General features: G+C 48.0%; 6 protein-coding genes across 6 annotated transcripts; 1 reads left to right on the forward strand and 5 right to left on the reverse strand.

Annotated features, from left to right (window-relative positions):
• Positions 1-444: 444 nt before the first annotated feature.
• Positions 445-2,945, reverse strand: N7481_007840 (uncharacterized protein; the record flags this gene model as incomplete). Its single annotated transcript, XM_057267059.1, has 7 exons — positions 445-815; positions 874-1,971; positions 2,042-2,345; positions 2,409-2,508; positions 2,560-2,614; positions 2,670-2,871; positions 2,916-2,945. The coding sequence occupies 7 exons, from the start codon at positions 2,943-2,945 to the stop codon at positions 445-447; spliced, it is 2,160 nt and encodes a 719-aa protein (XP_057121260.1).
• A 312-nt stretch (positions 2,946-3,257) lies between these two features.
• Positions 3,258-5,389, reverse strand: N7481_007841 (flavin-containing monooxygenase; the record flags this gene model as incomplete). The annotated part of the gene is made up of 6 exons (XM_057267060.1): positions 3,258-4,231; positions 4,280-4,348; positions 4,405-4,570; positions 4,626-4,790; positions 4,841-5,034; positions 5,107-5,389. The coding sequence occupies 6 exons, from the start codon at positions 5,387-5,389 to the stop codon at positions 3,258-3,260; spliced, it is 1,851 nt and encodes a 616-aa protein (XP_057121261.1).
• A 1,033-nt stretch (positions 5,390-6,422) lies between these two features.
• N7481_007842 (uncharacterized protein) lies at positions 6,423-7,450 on the reverse strand (the record flags this gene model as incomplete). Its single annotated transcript, XM_057267061.1, has 4 exons — positions 6,423-6,487; positions 6,544-6,823; positions 6,877-7,343; positions 7,399-7,450. 4 exons carry the CDS (start codon positions 7,448-7,450, stop codon positions 6,423-6,425), a joined length of 864 nt encoding a protein of 287 aa, XP_057121262.1.
• Positions 7,451-8,609: 1,159 nt separating this feature from the next.
• On the forward strand, positions 8,610-10,858 carry N7481_007843 (putative phenol monooxygenase; the record flags this gene model as incomplete). The annotated part of the gene is made up of 5 exons (XM_057267062.1): positions 8,610-8,948; positions 9,004-9,775; positions 9,842-9,864; positions 9,935-10,388; positions 10,467-10,858. 5 exons carry the CDS (start codon positions 8,610-8,612, stop codon positions 10,856-10,858), a joined length of 1,980 nt encoding a protein of 659 aa, XP_057121263.1.
• Positions 10,859-10,988: 130 nt separating this feature from the next.
• Positions 10,989-12,426, reverse strand: N7481_007844 (Zn(II)2Cys6 transcription factor; the record flags this gene model as incomplete). The annotated part of the gene is made up of 3 exons (XM_057267063.1): positions 10,989-11,753; positions 11,804-12,317; positions 12,380-12,426. 3 exons carry the CDS (start codon positions 12,424-12,426, stop codon positions 10,989-10,991), a joined length of 1,326 nt encoding a protein of 441 aa, XP_057121264.1.
• Positions 12,427-12,827: 401 nt separating this feature from the next.
• Positions 12,828-14,080, reverse strand: N7481_007845 (cupredoxin domain-containing protein; the record flags this gene model as incomplete). The annotated part of the gene is made up of 4 exons (XM_057267064.1): positions 12,828-13,418; positions 13,488-13,556; positions 13,618-13,653; positions 13,721-14,080. The coding sequence occupies 4 exons, from the start codon at positions 14,078-14,080 to the stop codon at positions 12,828-12,830; spliced, it is 1,056 nt and encodes a 351-aa protein (XP_057121265.1).
• Positions 14,081-16,876: the final 2,796 nt, after the last annotated feature.

The raw sequence follows: 16,876 nt of genomic DNA on the forward strand, positions 1-16,876 counted from the left end.
AACAATCGAAAACATGCATAAAATTACTTTGTATTTCACCTACGAGACAATACGTGCGTAACTTACAGAGACACTCTGGAATAACTGCAAATATAGACTAGTGTGTCTAGGCGGTGGGGCTAGGGAATCACTCGAAGAGTATAGGTTGTTGCACCGGTTTCGGGACGTACTGTAGCCATAAAGAGTGATCATTCAGAGTATCAGAATGCAAAATGAGCCTTGTGCGTCCTGCGCCAGGCTTTCTTTTTGGTATTATATTGACGGCGTCAATAGTAGAAACTGAATTATAGAAATTAAATAAATAGACGGTGGATGTTGTGTTTCATAATCAACGCCAATCGCTAATCGTCCCAATCGATGGCCCGCTCGAAAGACCAAAAAAGCAAGTCCCACTAACGCCCCCGCCGTTCTATCAAGCAAGATGACATGGCAGCTCACAACCTGCTAGTCCTGTTCGTCCTTAAGCAACACCTTCAACTTCTCCAGCTTATCTTCGCAATGGACCTCCATTTGCAGAATGACATCAACGGCATCCTTGTTCGTGATAAGAAGCTGCGAGACGAGCCAGAAATTATAGCCGTTCTTGTAGAATCCCATCGAGGCCCATTCGTCGTTTGAGACTTGACTGCGGACTGCGAGCCAGTAGTAACGCCAGCGGTTCAGAGCGGTGCGAATTGAGATCAATAATGAGTCTTCCGGTATCATGCTCCTATTACCATCTCCGTGGGTTGTATTTTGTAAAGCTTGGATGACAGAACTTTGCCGTTTCAAGAGTCCGACTAGTGTCATATGTGTATTGATGAAGGCGAATAAAACTACGGTGTTTGTCAGCAAGATATAAGTGAAGCCAAAGGGAGACAGATTGGAACGTACCATGAATCAGAATGAATGTATCCAAGACCGTCAGCCCCATATCGTAAATATCGACAGATTGGCCCTCTTGTTTCACAGGTTCAAATAATTTTTGAAAAGCGGAGTAGATGGTGATATCCCGATTAAACCGAAAACTGGGCTCGGAAAAGGGGTGCTCGGCCTGAAATACAGACTCTTCGCATGGTAGCTCGCATTCCATCTCAGAATGAGTCAGACGGCACGGGTAGTTCTGGTAAAAGAAGAATGCACAATCAAGCAAAGAGATGACACTAATGGCACGAATGCGGCACTCAGTCTGAATCCAAAGATGCTCCTGCAGCTGCTCATGGAGTTGATGCCGGCATTTCACGAGATCGAGTCGTCGGGCGATTTTGACGATTTCGCTGAATCGATTTTCCATCGCACGGTTTCTCGAGGCGCGGCTACCTGCCCAGTACTGAACAACAGTAATAATGAGGCCAGCCAAGAAATTTTGAAACTTCACCCAGTCGTTATCGTCTTCCTCCGGGGTCTTCTGACCGGAGAACACAGAAGCCACTTCTGTCTCTGCTGAGAAAACGGGGCTGGAGAACACGAAGAGCTCAGCAAAGTCCAAAACTCGTTTTGCGATGTAAGTTTCCCGCGGGTCTGTGCTATACATAGCGCCCATAAATGTCACCGCGGCGAGAAGTGGCAGTGAAGTTGTCTCCGGGTCAAAGGAAGGGACGTGAAAGATGGAGCAATTATTCTGCCAATACCTGAAATAAAGCGACAAGAATTTCCGTATGCGCGCTGTGGTGAGCAAGAAGTTAAGGCCGGACGATATTTCCTCCTGGGCCTTAGGATCTAGCGGTACAGTCCACGCCCTTGCCAATATAGATTGAACGAGAGCCATTGCGAATGGCTGTTCTGGTTCGAAGGCTGCAGGATCCGATTGCATGGCTAGACTTGGATCTTGCTCAGGTGTGGAAAAGTCGATACGAGCCGTATAAGGGTCCTCCAGGGATTTCTGGTTGTCACCAAATGGTCCATTGAAAAAGTCCAGAAATGTGTCTTGGAAAAATTGAAGAGACGAGGGATCCGGACCAGCAAATAGTTGGGGAAATTCTGATCGATTCTCTTGCATGTTGTAAGAAAACATCCCCCCCAGCGGCTTCTTGCAATCCGACCTGATTGTGGAATTCCATACCCCGAGCGCGATCATCTCGTGGCGGGAGCCGAAATTGTTCGGTGAAGCTGTCGGTACCGCCATTGAGGAGGAACTTGATCGATCCGCGGTCCGAAGGCTGGTCGAATATTTCTGGCTTAGCCGAGGGAGACCCGAAGCTTGAAGACCCATCTTCAATATTTTGTGCAGGCGGTCGCGTCATGGGATCGTCGAGATCGTGGAGGGTGTCCGCGCGGATGAGTCGTTCATTGTTGCAATCGAGACCTCTCTTCACGCATGAGCCACAGGGACTTGCGCCATCGCAACGAAGCTTCATCGAGGTGCACTATTGAACCAAGAAACCGTTAGTTAGGCTGGGTTGTACGAGAGTCACATTCGAAGAACTCACAGATTGACATGCATGTCGCCGACGGCCCCTCTGGCCAGTCTCAGGGATTTGACGATCACCACGTTGGGCGCAATCGTTATAATGGTCACGAAGATTGTCGCTTAGTGGCGTAAGCTACGGAGATTCGCAGGGAGAAGGGGAGTGCACGTACCATCGTGCAAAGGTCTCGTTGCAGAAAACGCATGAGTAAGGCTTTTGACCGGAATCTGTTCTCCACGTTAGCTCATGCGGAAGTCGGGGAGAGTTATGCGGGCACCGTACGACGCAGGTGGTGTCTCTTGAGGTGATCAATGCGTGTGAAGGCTCGCTGACAGACTGTGCAGCGAAAGTGCTTGTCGGCAGGCTTCATGCTGGTCCATCGGGGAGGAGATGAGAATTTCCTCGCTTTGGAAAGGTTGAGGACCGGCCAGAAAGAGGAAGGTTGGCTTTCTCCCGGGCTGACACTAGGATTGAGGGGGAGAACCTTAAGGGTATTCGTATTTCGCTTTTGCAGTGGATTGCAAGTACCGTGGTGGGTCTGGAATTCGGATTTTGCATGGATGACGCGTGGATGTACTTATCGAAAATACACTAGAGTGTATTGCATGGTATTGGCATGATATCACTACCGGACTTGATCCGACCAGGGTTACCTATCGACTACATTTCATTGATTGAGTACTCTTCCGCTAGACTATCTCCACATTCTCATATGGGCGGGCGAGTGTTTAGGAGTACAGAGGTCTGCAAATCCGGCGAAATTTCTAGTAAACACTAACTAATTGACCCGTACTGGTATGCTCGTATCCACTCAGCTTCTTGCGGTTGGTAATGTCTCAAATTTGAGACTCAACCTTGCGAAGTTTTGTTTTACTTCAAGTTTGCCGCAGGAAAGTCAACCTGATCATCATCGAGGTAATTCACATGGATCTTGTCGTTCTTCTCGTTTTCCGTCCAGCCATCGCCAATCCAACCAAATGGGTTATCGTTGACATATTCATACTCATAGTCTTCCCATCGCGGCTGTGCAAAGACTTTCATAGCATGTAGCGATGAACCTAGACAGTCAGTCAGTAGCTGTTTGAAATAGATAGATGAATCCCAGCGGATTCTAAAAAAAAAAGCAAAAAATAACATGAACTGTACATACCAGGCCATAGAGCAACAATGCGACCCTCTTCCGTACCCCCCCTTGTACCAACTGCGACACTTTCCACCAAACACCGTGCCCTTGAAATATTCATCGCAGTACCGCCGAAATTGGAGAACAGCTTCTTTGCGCGGAGCCATGGCTCGAATATTATCCCGCTGCATCTTCTCTACGCACATGGTGAAATAGTCCAACTCCTTTTCGATTAGAAGTAACAGGTTTCCTTCCCCTAGCGCGGCGTTTGGACCTAGAGAGATGAAATAATTCGGGAACCCATCTGTCGCGACCGCGATGTAAGTCTCTGGGGTCTCTTTCCAGCGTTCTGAAAGAAGGACACCATCACGACCCCGAATTGCGAAGCGGGGCGTACAGGTTGTGTCAAACCCAGTCGCGCAGACGATCGCGTCAACGGCTCTGTGTTGTCCATCGGCAGTAACGATGCCCTTCTCATCGATCTTGACGATGTCCGACTTGATGATGTCGACCTTTTCATCTGTGAGAGCTTCGAGGTAGCCTGGCCCCGGTGTAAGACGCCGGCATGCTGGTGGGAATGCGGGGATGAGATCGTCGATGATCTCTGGCTTGTTTGCCAATCGCCGTTTCATATTCTCGACAAAGGCTTCGTGGGCTCCAAGTTGCATTGGGTGCCCATTGAGAGTAGCGCCGTGAATCGACTGGAGTTCCAACTCCACACCTATCACCTATTAACTGATGCGCTTCACTTGTATTGACCTTGTCATACCCTTGCGGAATTTCTGGTATGATTCATGGTTGTTCTTGAATTCCTCAATATCCTCGGCGGAAAATGCGACTTTCGATCATTAGTTAGACAATATTTTCCATCCATTAGTTCAGCAGTGTACTCACAGTTATCCTTTCCGTTGCCATGCTTCTCAATGTGCTCCCTTGCAAAAGTGGGCGACACCCAGGTGCGGCTGCGCATGTAGTGGTCAATGTGTGTGACCTTGGGCAGTATTCCTGGAACTATCTGAATTCCACTGGAGCCGTTGCCAATAACGGCAACACGTTGATTCTATCCCGATATCAGTCAAGGCGATCTGAATGAAACTGCATGATAATATGCATACCGAATAGTCGTACTCCTCGTCCCAGCGAGCGCTATGCAATAATTTGCCCTTGAAGTCATTCAGTCCCGGGATATCTGGCCATTTCCAGTTATTCAAAGAACCGGTTCCCTGGATCACAATATTGCCTTCGTCTGTATATGAAGAGCCGCTGTCCAGATCTTTGATCTAAAGCTCATGTTAATCGCCATATAATTAATGGTGCACGCGGCACTCACCTCGAGTTTCCACTTCGAACTCTTCTCATCCCAGGTCGCCGAGTTTACTTGTTGCTTTAACTTGATATACTTCATGCAACCATATTTCTCTGCGACATGTTTCCAATATTTGTGGATTTCTGGGGCACTGGCATAGAACGTAGACCATTCTTTGTTCGGCTCAAAGGTTGCTTGATACGTATGGGCGGGAATGTCTGATCGCAGAGGCAAGTTAGCAATTTATTATTCTCGGCGTGGTGCCTTTTCAATAGGAGTAATTTACGTACCACATGCACAGCCGGGATATCGATTTTCAAACCAAGTCCCTCCTACATCTGGATTCTTGTCGTATACACAAATCTCAATATTTGGAAACCTCTGCCTGAAACGAATGCAACTGAGTATTCCAGAAATACCGGCTCCGATAACCACGATTCGTAGGGGTCGGCCTTCATCGATGGACCGACCCTCCACGGCCTGCTTGGGCTTTGTCGGTGCAATTGCCGTTGGCTCGGGCTGAGTAGAGACAGTCTTTGGGCTACTGCTGAAAACCCGGGAAAGACGTTTCATAGTGGTATGTGGATGGCGAAATAATTGAGAAACCGGAGAATAACCAGACCAAAGGCTGTCCTTGTACTCTTTCTAAAGGGTTGTACAAGCTGGCGCCGGGCACAATCCGCCTTAAAAATAATCGACCAGGGTCTGCTACGTGGAGTTTACCGGAATTCAACCTTTCTACTCCAATTTCTCCGTAACACCCCGACCCTGAAGCATCCATACTTTCCCCAATCGGGAAGGATCATCCGTGAAATGAATCTCGCTCTACGGCTAGTGCATCCTTTCAACAATTTTTACCACCAGGAAAACCCCCAAATGCGACCCACAGTTCTCGGATATACGGAGACTTAAATACTATGGGATCTATAGTACGCATGATCATCATAGATTCTCAGGACAAGTGGTCCGTAATTTAATGATAGCCGTTATGAGTGGATGACCGGGAATCCCCCTGCTTGTCATCACCCCACTCCACCCTGTTGCGGGGATATACTTTTGGCTACTCCATATGTCTTGGCGTGTAACTTTACGAGCTTGCGATTAAAACGGGTTTTAGCTGTATCGTTACCGGTTTGGGGGGTGATCTGTATTCGGTCGGCAAACAGTGTGAATCGATTCATACCGGGTCGTAATTCACGTCGAGATGCAAGCTCCGAGTCAAGACCTCGTTGTTCTTTCGGTTCCAGTTACTTTTGAGAGGACCGAGGGAATAAGACCAGGGGCAAGGTCGGCATAAAGCTGCACTAGTATCTGCCGCGCTTTTTTCCATCATTTTGACTCGGACCTCTTAACTGTCTCGCTTCGGAGTTCGCCAGTATTCCGCAGGTGAGCGGAATTATAACCGTAGTGTCTTTCTCCCGTCAAGTGCCTAATTATCAAATGACGGAAAACTGGGTCGCTGAACTACACAGGTCAGAAAATCACAGAAATCCTATGACCCATCAAATGACACTCTATCTTAGATGGAAACTTTCATTTATTTCATTAAATTATATACTGGTGTTGGCCTTGTAGGTCCAGCCGGAGTTCGGGAAGCACACGGATTTTAACAATGATTCGTTGCCTTGCACCACCCCACGGAGGCACCAACAATAATTGCAATAATCAAGACTGCATTTTGATTAGCATATAGGCGGATGAAAGTGGCAACTGCGCTTCTGACTCACCAATGACTAGCAAGATATACCACTTGTACTTCTTGGCATTACGTGCACTTTTCACGGCAAAAGAAAGCTTCTCATTTCCACTGCGCAGATCATCATGGGCAGCTGCGGTATGATCTTGAATCTTTTCGACTGTAAACTCATGCTCATCAACAAGCTCAGCAATCTCTTGGAATAGCGTCGCAACCGTCATTAAATCTTGCTCAATTTTGCGAATAGTCGCTGATCGCTGTTGAACTGCGTTTCTCGCATCATTGGCCTGTTGAATTCGCGCACCCTGGACCTTTTTCGAGTCAGATTTTGTGGTAATAACCAAGGCGATACGATATCACTTACTGCAAAGAGCTGCTCCCCGCCCTGGATGACATTTTCAACACCCTCCGATATTTCTGTTTCTGTCGCCTCGGGGTGCGAAATTTCGTATCGACGTCGCACCTGTACTCGAAGTTTTTTCGAGAACTGCATCTGTTCCAGGCGATAATCTTGCAACGGCTGTTCCATGGTGTTACTGATAATCTTAATCTGCTCCTCCACGCGAGGTTCGGCCCGGTCAGAGGTAGCTTTCAGATCAGCAATAAGTCCACGGATCCGCCCGAATGATTCTGAGATTTCCTCTTCGATGGTTGTCATTCGGGAATTGGCCTGGTAATCCTCCGTGGGGGTCGTCGCATCTAACACTGCTTGCTGGGCGGGTCGAAGTAGGGTTTGTTGAGTCTCGCTGATTAAATTCAGCTCATCGTTGATCAGACGGCGCGTCTGAAGTACGTTTTGGAAACCATCTTTCTGTTGGAGTGATGGGAGCTCTGTAGATAGGGAATTAGTTTAAATCCAGGTTTCCAGTTGTGTAGAGAACCGTACCATAACCAGTATGCGTAGCCCCAGCCTCCAGATCTTCTGTGAAACCGCTCATTGTGGATTTTGCAGTGATATTTCCGAAGTTTCGTTGGATTGTTGAACTCGGTGATTATTGGGGATGTGTTGGAGATATAACGAGTAGCGTTTCAATGCTCACAAGTCAGAGACGCTCCGGATGATCGCAGTGAGTGAATATTAATGGTGCCTAGAGCTGGGGATAATTCTGAGAAAAAGAAAAAGAAAAAACTTCCTCAAATTTTAGGTTGCTGACAGGCAATTATAGCAGCGATTTCGACTTGATTGTGTCAGTCGAGCTGGGGGCGCAGCCTTATTGCCGTACTGATCTGGCCCCCAAGTCAGTGCGAGCGCTGCGGCCGTAAGTGCGGCTGATGCCTGAGTGATTCTAATTTAGTCCAACAGTGCGAGCGCTAATGCGAGAAGAAAGCCAGCTCACTCGCATGCTAGCGTGATTAATTAGCTTTAATGAGTGGTATTTTGCGCGAGTCAATTCCCAACCCCAAAACAATGCGACCGCGTGGAAGATGGCAATTTTCTATTAGCAAACTCCAGCCACCAGCCAAAATCAGAAAGATTTGGTTGTTAGCAAGGACTGTCGGTATTAACTACGCTGGTAATAACTTTCTATTTATCTACTACTACTACTACGACTACGTCATGAGACGACAGCCAAATTTAAAGACCAGTTAATCCCGAATGCCCCTGGTTGTCTCGTCTTCGGACATGAACGGTCCATGGATATATCTCGTGCCCAGGTGCCCAGGTGCCCAGGTGGATATGTTAATCCTCTTGCTAATTGAAGGAGACCATTTGGAGAAAGCAACCTTGGAGTACTACTAGTACTACGGAGTACTCGTATTACCTAGGTAGTACTAGTAGTTTGATATTTCCGAGACCGCGAATCTATAGCCGTTCAGTGTAAATCCGAGCTTAGATGCACCGGATCAATCCTGACTGTTGATTACCAGAATCTCACCAATCCACTTCGTAGGCTCTTTTCGCGCTTCTGAGTGGCTCATCGCATGTCTCGATCCACAAGAACCACGAAGTCTTGCAAAAACATTCCTCCACTCTTCCCCTCATTTCCCCTCGTTCCAATAGCCTCCTCGCCAAACATAGAATATAAATTCTCTCCTTGGACGCGCATAATGCGGTTCTTTCCCCTGTAGTTCCTGCAAGCCACGCGACCTGTCCCAATGCCGGTCTTCACCGAATACGCCGCCGCGTCGCGCGAGCTGCGCGTCCTCCCCTCCTTCGCACCTCCGCTCCCACGCCGATCCCCAAACCCCGAGCCTCGTAGCGACGATGTAGAGAGATACGAAGTTGTGATTGTTGGTGCGGGGCCAGCTGGTCTTATGTTGAATTTACTTTTGGCGCGCTACGGGTTGAGTGACGAGTCGCTGCTTTGCGTGGATGCAAAGCCGACGACCTTGAAGTCTGGACAAGCTGATGGACTCCAGCCTCGCACTTTGGAGACGTTGAAATCGCTGGGCCTGGCAGATGAGATCCTCACAGAAGGTTGTCAGATGTGGCAGGTATGTTGGCTGTCATCCGTTTGCTGGCGGGGGAATCGCTGACCAATCGACGCAGGTTGCATTTTGGAACCCTTCGAACGACAAGGAAAAGATCATTGAGCGAACGTCCATTATTCAGGATGTTTCGGTCCCCGCACGATTCCCACACGAAGTCACGATTCATCAAGGCCGAATTGAACGGATTCTAGAAACAGATCTCCATCGGTACTCGAAGCGAGGTGTCCAGCGGAATACAAAGCTCATCGACGTGAGGATCGACGAGGCAGGTGACGCCGAATTTCCCGTTATCGCCGAAATCGAAACTGAAGGCCAAAGACGGACGGTGCGGTCGAAATATCTGGTCGGGGCGGATGGCGCTCGCTCTGTAGTCCGTCGCAGCATGGGCCTCAAGCTGGAGGGCGAATCGTTGGATCACATCTGGGGCGTCGTGGATTTGATCGTGGACACGGATTTCCCCGACATCAGACGTCGGTGTGCTATCCACTCCCCCGCAGGCTCAGTTATGGTAATTCCCCGCGAAAGGATTGCGACAGGGGACTATCTTACCCGATTATATGTTCAAGTCCCCGGGGATATCAACCCGGATAATGACGCAGTAACATCGAATGAGACCGACAAACCAGCAGACGCTCGATCTCGGCGCAGTCAGGTTACTGAAAAAACGATTTTCGATAATGCGGCTGCAGCATTCAAGCCGTATTATATCCGGCCGAAGAAGGACGGAGCCGTCGATTGGTGGGCCGCATACCAGATTGGCCAGCGCGTAACGGACAAGTTTTCCGTAAAGGACTCCAAAGGGGTAGATCGTGTGTTCATCGCAGGTGATGGTACGTTTTATCCTTCAGAGCGACAAGATTAGCTATAGAGGTGTCTCGCTAACGAGAAGTTTATAGCCTGCCATACTCACAGCCCCAAGGTGTGTCCTCGACTCTGAAATTTCCCTCGGTTGATAACATATTCGAGCTTTCACTGACTTTGCTATCTAGGCGGGCCAAGGAATGAATGTTTCAATGATGGACTCCTACAATTTGGCCTGGAAACTCGCATACTCGATCCATGGGCTCACCCCAAGCGCAGGGACTGCTGGGCCGGACCCCATCCTCGACACATACCACAAGGAGCGACACACTATTGCCCAAGAGCTTATTGCATTTGACCGCGACTTCTCCTCGATGTTCTCCGGCAAGATTGGGGCCTCTGAAGACGGGGTTGGAGGATTAACACACGAGGAATTTTTGCAGGTCTTTAGTCGAGGCAACGGCTTCACCAGCGGTTGTGGAATCGAGTACCCAGAGAACATGGCCGTGAACCGCGATAACAGTGCGAAGAATCCTATATCCGGAGAAGACTATTTATCTGGTATACTTCGGCCGGGTCGGAGATTATTGAATGTACGCCTTGTGCGGCATGCAGATGGATATCGTCGAGACCTGCAAGATGGTAAGATTCAGGCTGAACCCAATCCTGGTCCAAATTCGACAGCTCAATGCAATATACTAAATGCTGATGCGCTTCCAGACTTTGCTTCCACCGGCAGATTCCGTATTTTATGCCTCACTTCCACTGATATTTTAGATCCGCATGGGGTCTCCGCAAAGACTCTCAGTAGCCTTGGACGTGCCATTGCGCGATTTCCCCAGTCGGTGATTGAACAGGTTGTTATTCATCCACGTTTAGATAGGGATTTCATGTGGAACGATATACCCAACGAAGTCAAGCAATACTCCGAGATGTCCTTTTATAGCGGACATGAATTGGACGATGTGTATAAGACATATGGCGTCGATATTGCCAAGGGAGCACTAGCAGTCGTTCGTCCAGATGGATATGTTGGTACCGTGGTGGCTTTGGAAGACGCCGAGCGCGTGGAGAGGTTCCTGGAATCATTGATCTGTACGGTGAAGGTCTGAAGTTAAATTACTGGCGGCTCACATTCTGATTGATAAATAAGAAGAAAAAATGAAACAACTTTGAAATGAAGGTAGTATACGCTATGCATAGTTAGACAGCAAAATCAGCAACCAGCAGAAAAGGTGTATTTCATCCCAACAGCACGGGTGGTAAACACTTCCAGTTTCGCCTCTCCGGCATGCCCTCTCCCCAATAAGACCACACAGCTTTTCTCGCCCCATCGACAACCTTCATCTGGTGCTTGTCGAGAAATTGTGAAAATATATGCATGATGACTGTTCTGTCGCTTGTTGACCCTGCGAGGCGACCCACAATATACAGCGGCCAAGTGAGAGTAGCCATGGGTGTTGATAGCACACAGACTCGAAGGACACTGTCGAAGGCAGAACGATATAGCTCTTGATCCTGGTAATTCAGAAGACCATGGTCCGGATCTGGGTCAGCAGATGTTATTATCATGCGAAGCATCAGGATACCGCAAAATTTGTACGCCCTCGCGATTTGCACCATGGCTTCCATGTACGCGTCGGATGATTGGGATGACTCTATTGACCAAACCTGCAAGCTGCCTATGAGAGATTGGGCTTCCTCTCTTCCATCTTCGCCGAGTCGGATTCGACCGATCAAATCAGCTAGACGGTGCATAAGAGGCCATAATCTACCAGCACAGCCGAAGACAGTATCTATTCTGTCTGTAAACTCGGGGCCGTGCACGTCGCAAATAACAATGGGTTGTCTCCCAAGAGACAGGGCAAGCATGACATTGAAATACTGGAAGACTTTTCGGAAAAATAGGAGGCACGATCCGTCGACCGTTTCATCCTGGTATTCGAACAAGACTTTGGCCCCCTGGAGATGACACCATGCGTTATCTGCGGAGTTGCCGAGTACAATCTGAAAGCGCTTGTTAGCATTCGCTATATTGCGGACGATTTCGGGCATACCTCGTAGTAAATCAATAACAAACTGCTGGCTAGCAGATTGACTCGCGCAGTACCATCTAGTTGTGGCGATGAAAGCTCAGTGGCTAGGAGGCTCAAAGCTTGTGAATGTAGTTGAGTCGCACGGTCGCGCGTCTCTGCTCCCAAGTGGTACAGATGGGCCGCAGCAACAGCTTCCACGGCTCGTTGGACCTGTGTTGAGCCGGAAGTTCGTGGAAGAACATGAAGAATAAAAGGATTCGAGATGTCGGGTTGAGGAAAAGAAAATGAGATCAAGCTAGCCACGATTGTCGAGAAATGATAAACAAACTTCGTCTCGGTGTTGCTGGGATTTGCAGGAAGCAGCACCGGCCAGCTAGATGTGGGGTTGTTGCTGGCATTCTGATATTCTCGCACGCGGTCTCGAGTTCGTGCATATTTGACCATAGACCAGTCGGGATAAACGCATTCAACACCACGTTCGACGCAGATCTGGCACCCAGGTCGAGCCTCGTCGCACTTTTTACGTCTTTTCCGGCTGAATATTTAACGGAGTTAGCTGATTCGGGATTCTCCGACTCATGAGTTGGCACGCAATACCAGTTCAAACACCCCCATCTAGACCTTGTCTCAGGGCCCCGGGGCATTCTGGCCTTTGGAGGCCGAGGGTCTCTGTCGCGCGGTCAGTTTGACAGAAAATATACGGATGTACAAGGCTATCCTGCAGAAGTGATAACCTTCTGCGATGTGGAGAGCGGCAGAGGGTCAGGGATCGGCAGTCATGTGATGCATCTAGCAGTGCTTTCAAGTTGAATAGCCATTTGTTATTGACAAATATTTTATAGAACTATGTATTAAATCAAAGGTATCACATAACGCAAATAAACCTTGTACTAAACAGCGCCAGCCATGGAAAAAAAAAAAAGCAACGAAATATTGTCGAACACCTGGGCATCAATATATCTAACCTCCTGGGCGCTCTCGACAACCATCGTTGAACCTTGGAACTCGTCATCCCTATCCAAATAATTTCATTCTTCACTGTTGTTTAACGTTCATTGCTAGACTCAGGAAGTTGGTGGATGACGTGGGTCGCCTCCAGCTCAGATGGGCCACGGGCATTTCGGGGATTGAAGGAAGGGTCCCAACTCCAATGCCCGGACTGTTGACGCGGCGATGAAGGGCCATAGCTAGAATTACCGTCGCCAAGAGGTGGCGACATGGTATTGTAGCGACCTGGATCGGGGCTCGAAACCGAAGTTGTGTCTGTCATGGGTGGCTTGCCTGCATTGCTAGCCACCTCAGGACCACCATTTGGATGGTTGAAAAGTGCCCACCGAGCAGTACGTTCAGTTCTCCCATCTTGAGAAGACATCCACTGCTTGTATACTCGATTGCGACCGAGTAGAAAGAAAAGTGCCACCAGAATTCCCAAAAAGACAACACCTGCAACAGCGATTCCTGCGATGGCGCCTTTGCTGAGACCGTTTCCACCACCGGAGGAATCACTGCTTGAGCTTGAACTCGAACTCGATCCGGAATCTTCACTTCCCTCTGGCGGAGGTGATTGTCCCGGAACTAGCATGTATGGGGAATCAAGTGCTTTGTCATATTGCGTTTTGAATGTTCGAGAGGAGTTCTAGGGAAGCAAACTGATGTTAGGTCCATTGATTGTCAAGGCACCAACGGTGAAGTGAAGAGCTCATACCGGATTAATAACACCAACCATGCCATTTTTGGTGCAGGAATCGATGGCAGTGCAGTAGAAAAAAGTTGGCTAGCGTAGAAAAGCAAAGTCAGAACTGTTATCCATGTCCTGGTTGTACGAACTTTGGTACCTCAGTATTATTAACGACCACCGACCAGGTAGGTGCCTATCGAGGTCAACGTTAGCTATTTCTTGCAGTATATCATTTTATCGTTAGAGTTTAGTCTACTTACTGGCCCAACCAAATTACCGTCATTGGTGGTGAAATCGTTGAAGATCCCCGAGTAGAAACGTCCATGGTCAGCAGGCACACAAGGCGCATCGTAGTCCGCTTTAACGACCGAGTGATTAGTGGGGTAGAACTCGAAGACTACTACATCGCCGACATTTGCTCTGATGTTATGAGGAACATAGGCATGCGGGCTGGTTTTTGGCCCAACTTGAATTGTATGCGTTGCCTTTCCAGTCGATGTCGAAGAGGTCGTAGAGTCTGTAGTTGTGGTCCGGGTACCAGGTGTTGATTGTGCACCTCCAAGACCCACCACCGTGATTGTCGCAAGAGAAGACCAAAACAACTGTCGCGTAAACAGCATTTTGAGTTGACGTTAACGATAGTGATGCTGTGCGGTGAGATGCAGTTGGTAGAATGAATGCATAGCGGGGAAGAGAAGGGGTCATTCAAACTTGAAAGAGACCCGACCGAGTAGGACCAGCACACTATGACTTGGCATATGATTAGCGGCTGAAGACCGTAGGCTTTGTTCTAGGTCAGCTCTTCTGGTTCGGTCCGTGGAAAGCAAATGGTTCCTATTTTGGTGGAAGACAATCAGACTAGGCTTGCTCCGGCTGCTCTCAGGCGTTCCTTGGGATCCACTTGGATGCATCTGGGCAGTGATACGACCTGGGGATAAATAACAATCAATCACTTCTTCAAGTTCCTGCTCCAATTTTGCTTCGCTATGTACATATTCCGGCTTCTGAACCCAAGACACCATTCTGCGATGCGATACAACCTGAATGGAATCGTGAATTGTGAAACAGGGGACATGAAAGAAACCTTGCTCAATATCGGTTCAACTCTAGTGTTGCGCCTGATCACAATAATTCTTTGAGCGCTGCAGTCAGCAAGGCTCTGCATAGGGCCAACCAGGATCGTATTGGATGAGCTGACTGCCAAGACGGGTGAGGGGGCTTTGCTTTCCAAGGTCTGTGCACCTCATCTACAACGGAGCAATGGCGAACATAATTTAGACCCCATTTCAATGAGAATCCGAAACACGATCATGCACGTCTTGCAGAGTTATTGTGAATCAAGTATATCATATTAAACATGGTGGAAAACTAATCGTCTGTGGTCAAATGAACCAAATTGTAAATGGAAGCAAGGGATATTTAGCAGCATGTTAACGGCGAAGATACCCAACGGGGAGGCTGACCCACATGTCAGCCTCAAAAACACTCTTGGGGCCAAAACCTCACCCAAGCATTATCTTTCTTGCAAGATTCCATCCTCGGTAATTCCGAGGCCAGTGCGGACACGGATGTGACCCTACTTCGTAATATGGTTTTATTATCAGACTGGCTCATACTACAACATCGAAAGCGTAAGAAATTATCAATTGAAGCCCAGTAGTCTGCAACAAGCCACCCCCATACAGTGGGGGTGTGCTTATTTATGGCTATCATTGAGAGCATTCTGTCTCCAGGGGAATTCCTCAGGCCTTTTCAGCTATATCGAATTCCAAAGCCACTGTGCGACTTCTTCTTACACCTGGTCCTAGACTTTTAAAACTTGTGGCCTCGGGGAATTGATGTGAAGAACTAAGTCCCATCCCTCCGACTGTCTCAGCGGATTCAACATTTAATAAGTTAAGTAGCTTTCGGATGATCTAGTTCCAGAACTGGCGTTTTTTGCCTTGATCTATTTGCACGCGACATCATACATTAGCCTGAAAATAGCCAATTGCTTCCCGTAGGCGTCATGAAAGTGACATGCGAACTTTTCAGCAGCATCCACAATTGACGCGAGGTTGGTTAAATGAAGAGAGGACAATGTTTCGATGACTAGACAGGATGTGACAATATCTGGTACAAATGGTGCTGACAACAAAGCCCTGGATGACCTGAATGAGTTCTCTATGGGTGAAACCGGAATTACTCACCATTGTACACAATGCTCCATCATGCTGTGCTCTGTGTATTCCAATAAACGCATGTATTCCCGATGCTCGTTCAGGGCCCAAAAAGCGATCGAAATACATTGACTAGAGAGTATAGTCCCAGTAGCCATATCTGGCTCTATTGTTCGATAGATCAGAGTCAATATTGCAAAACCTATTATTCTCTCAGTCCTCGTGAATATTTCTACCATCGTTTTCCCAGTAATATCTCTTATTTATGCCATACAGCGAATCTGAATATGTCAGTCTGAGGATAAATATTTAGATGGTTTGTTGAATCGTACCCCAGCAGCGTCCTGATTGAAGAGCAACTTCTCCATCTCCGCCGCGAGGGTGCGGGCTTCGACTTCTCTTTAGGCGGCTGATCGAATGAGTGCTCTTGGGCTCCGAAGACTGTCGTATTCCTCGTCTTGTAGAAGTGAAATGGCTACCCATTGGTGCCAAATGGTTTAAAATAGACACTATAATCATACAGGATTCCGACATCAACCAAGGTAGATCGCTATTGCGGATTGTTGACGCCTTCCCTAATCGGAAGGCAAGCGCTTTCTCCGTCACGGAAATGCACAGAAATGGTCTTTTTTGTCGCCTGGTGACAATAGGAAACTCGGCTCCGGGATTGTCATTGCGACTCATTTAGGGACCGGCATATGTGTGCCGAGTGAACCGCAGGATTCCAGGCCATACGTGCCCTAGAAAAGATCATGTATTTGGTTGGCTAGATGAAGATTTCCTAGTTAGTTGCTTCTTCAGAAATCTACCACTTAATATTCAGGTTGAAAACAAAGCCATTGATAAGGCAAGCGCCAAGTCGAAGTTATGGGACGCAGAAAAGGGAAGCTGAGACACCAAGATCTCCAAGTTCTCATGACAATTCTCTGCTCTTCGCTCGTATTCTATTCGTACTAGTAACTCAAGTTTCATATTGTAGCAAATACAGTTGTTGGATGCCCGAACAGAGCTGGCATCAATAAGACCTTGGCATACCGTGATGCCTCTATATTTTCCGAGTGTCCTGATTGATTGAAGTGGCTTTTTCTTCTTTTTGCGTATATCCCTTCGCTTTCATTTCCTTGTATGGGTGTTTAGCTAGTAGGTAATTATGATATAACGTGCATAGAATACTGTTTACGTGAAAATAGACTTCCTGTCATTACAATGAAGTGTATTTATCGCTTTGAATCGCCGAGCGATGGCCTCACTTCTGAG

The sequence above is a fragment of the Penicillium waksmanii genome, assembly GCF_028829765.1.
Source record: "Penicillium waksmanii strain IBT 27052 chromosome Unknown utg000007l:1.0-4314555.0:1.0-4317578.0, whole genome shotgun sequence".
NCBI classification, from domain to species: domain Eukaryota; kingdom Fungi; phylum Ascomycota; class Eurotiomycetes; order Eurotiales; family Aspergillaceae; genus Penicillium; species Penicillium waksmanii.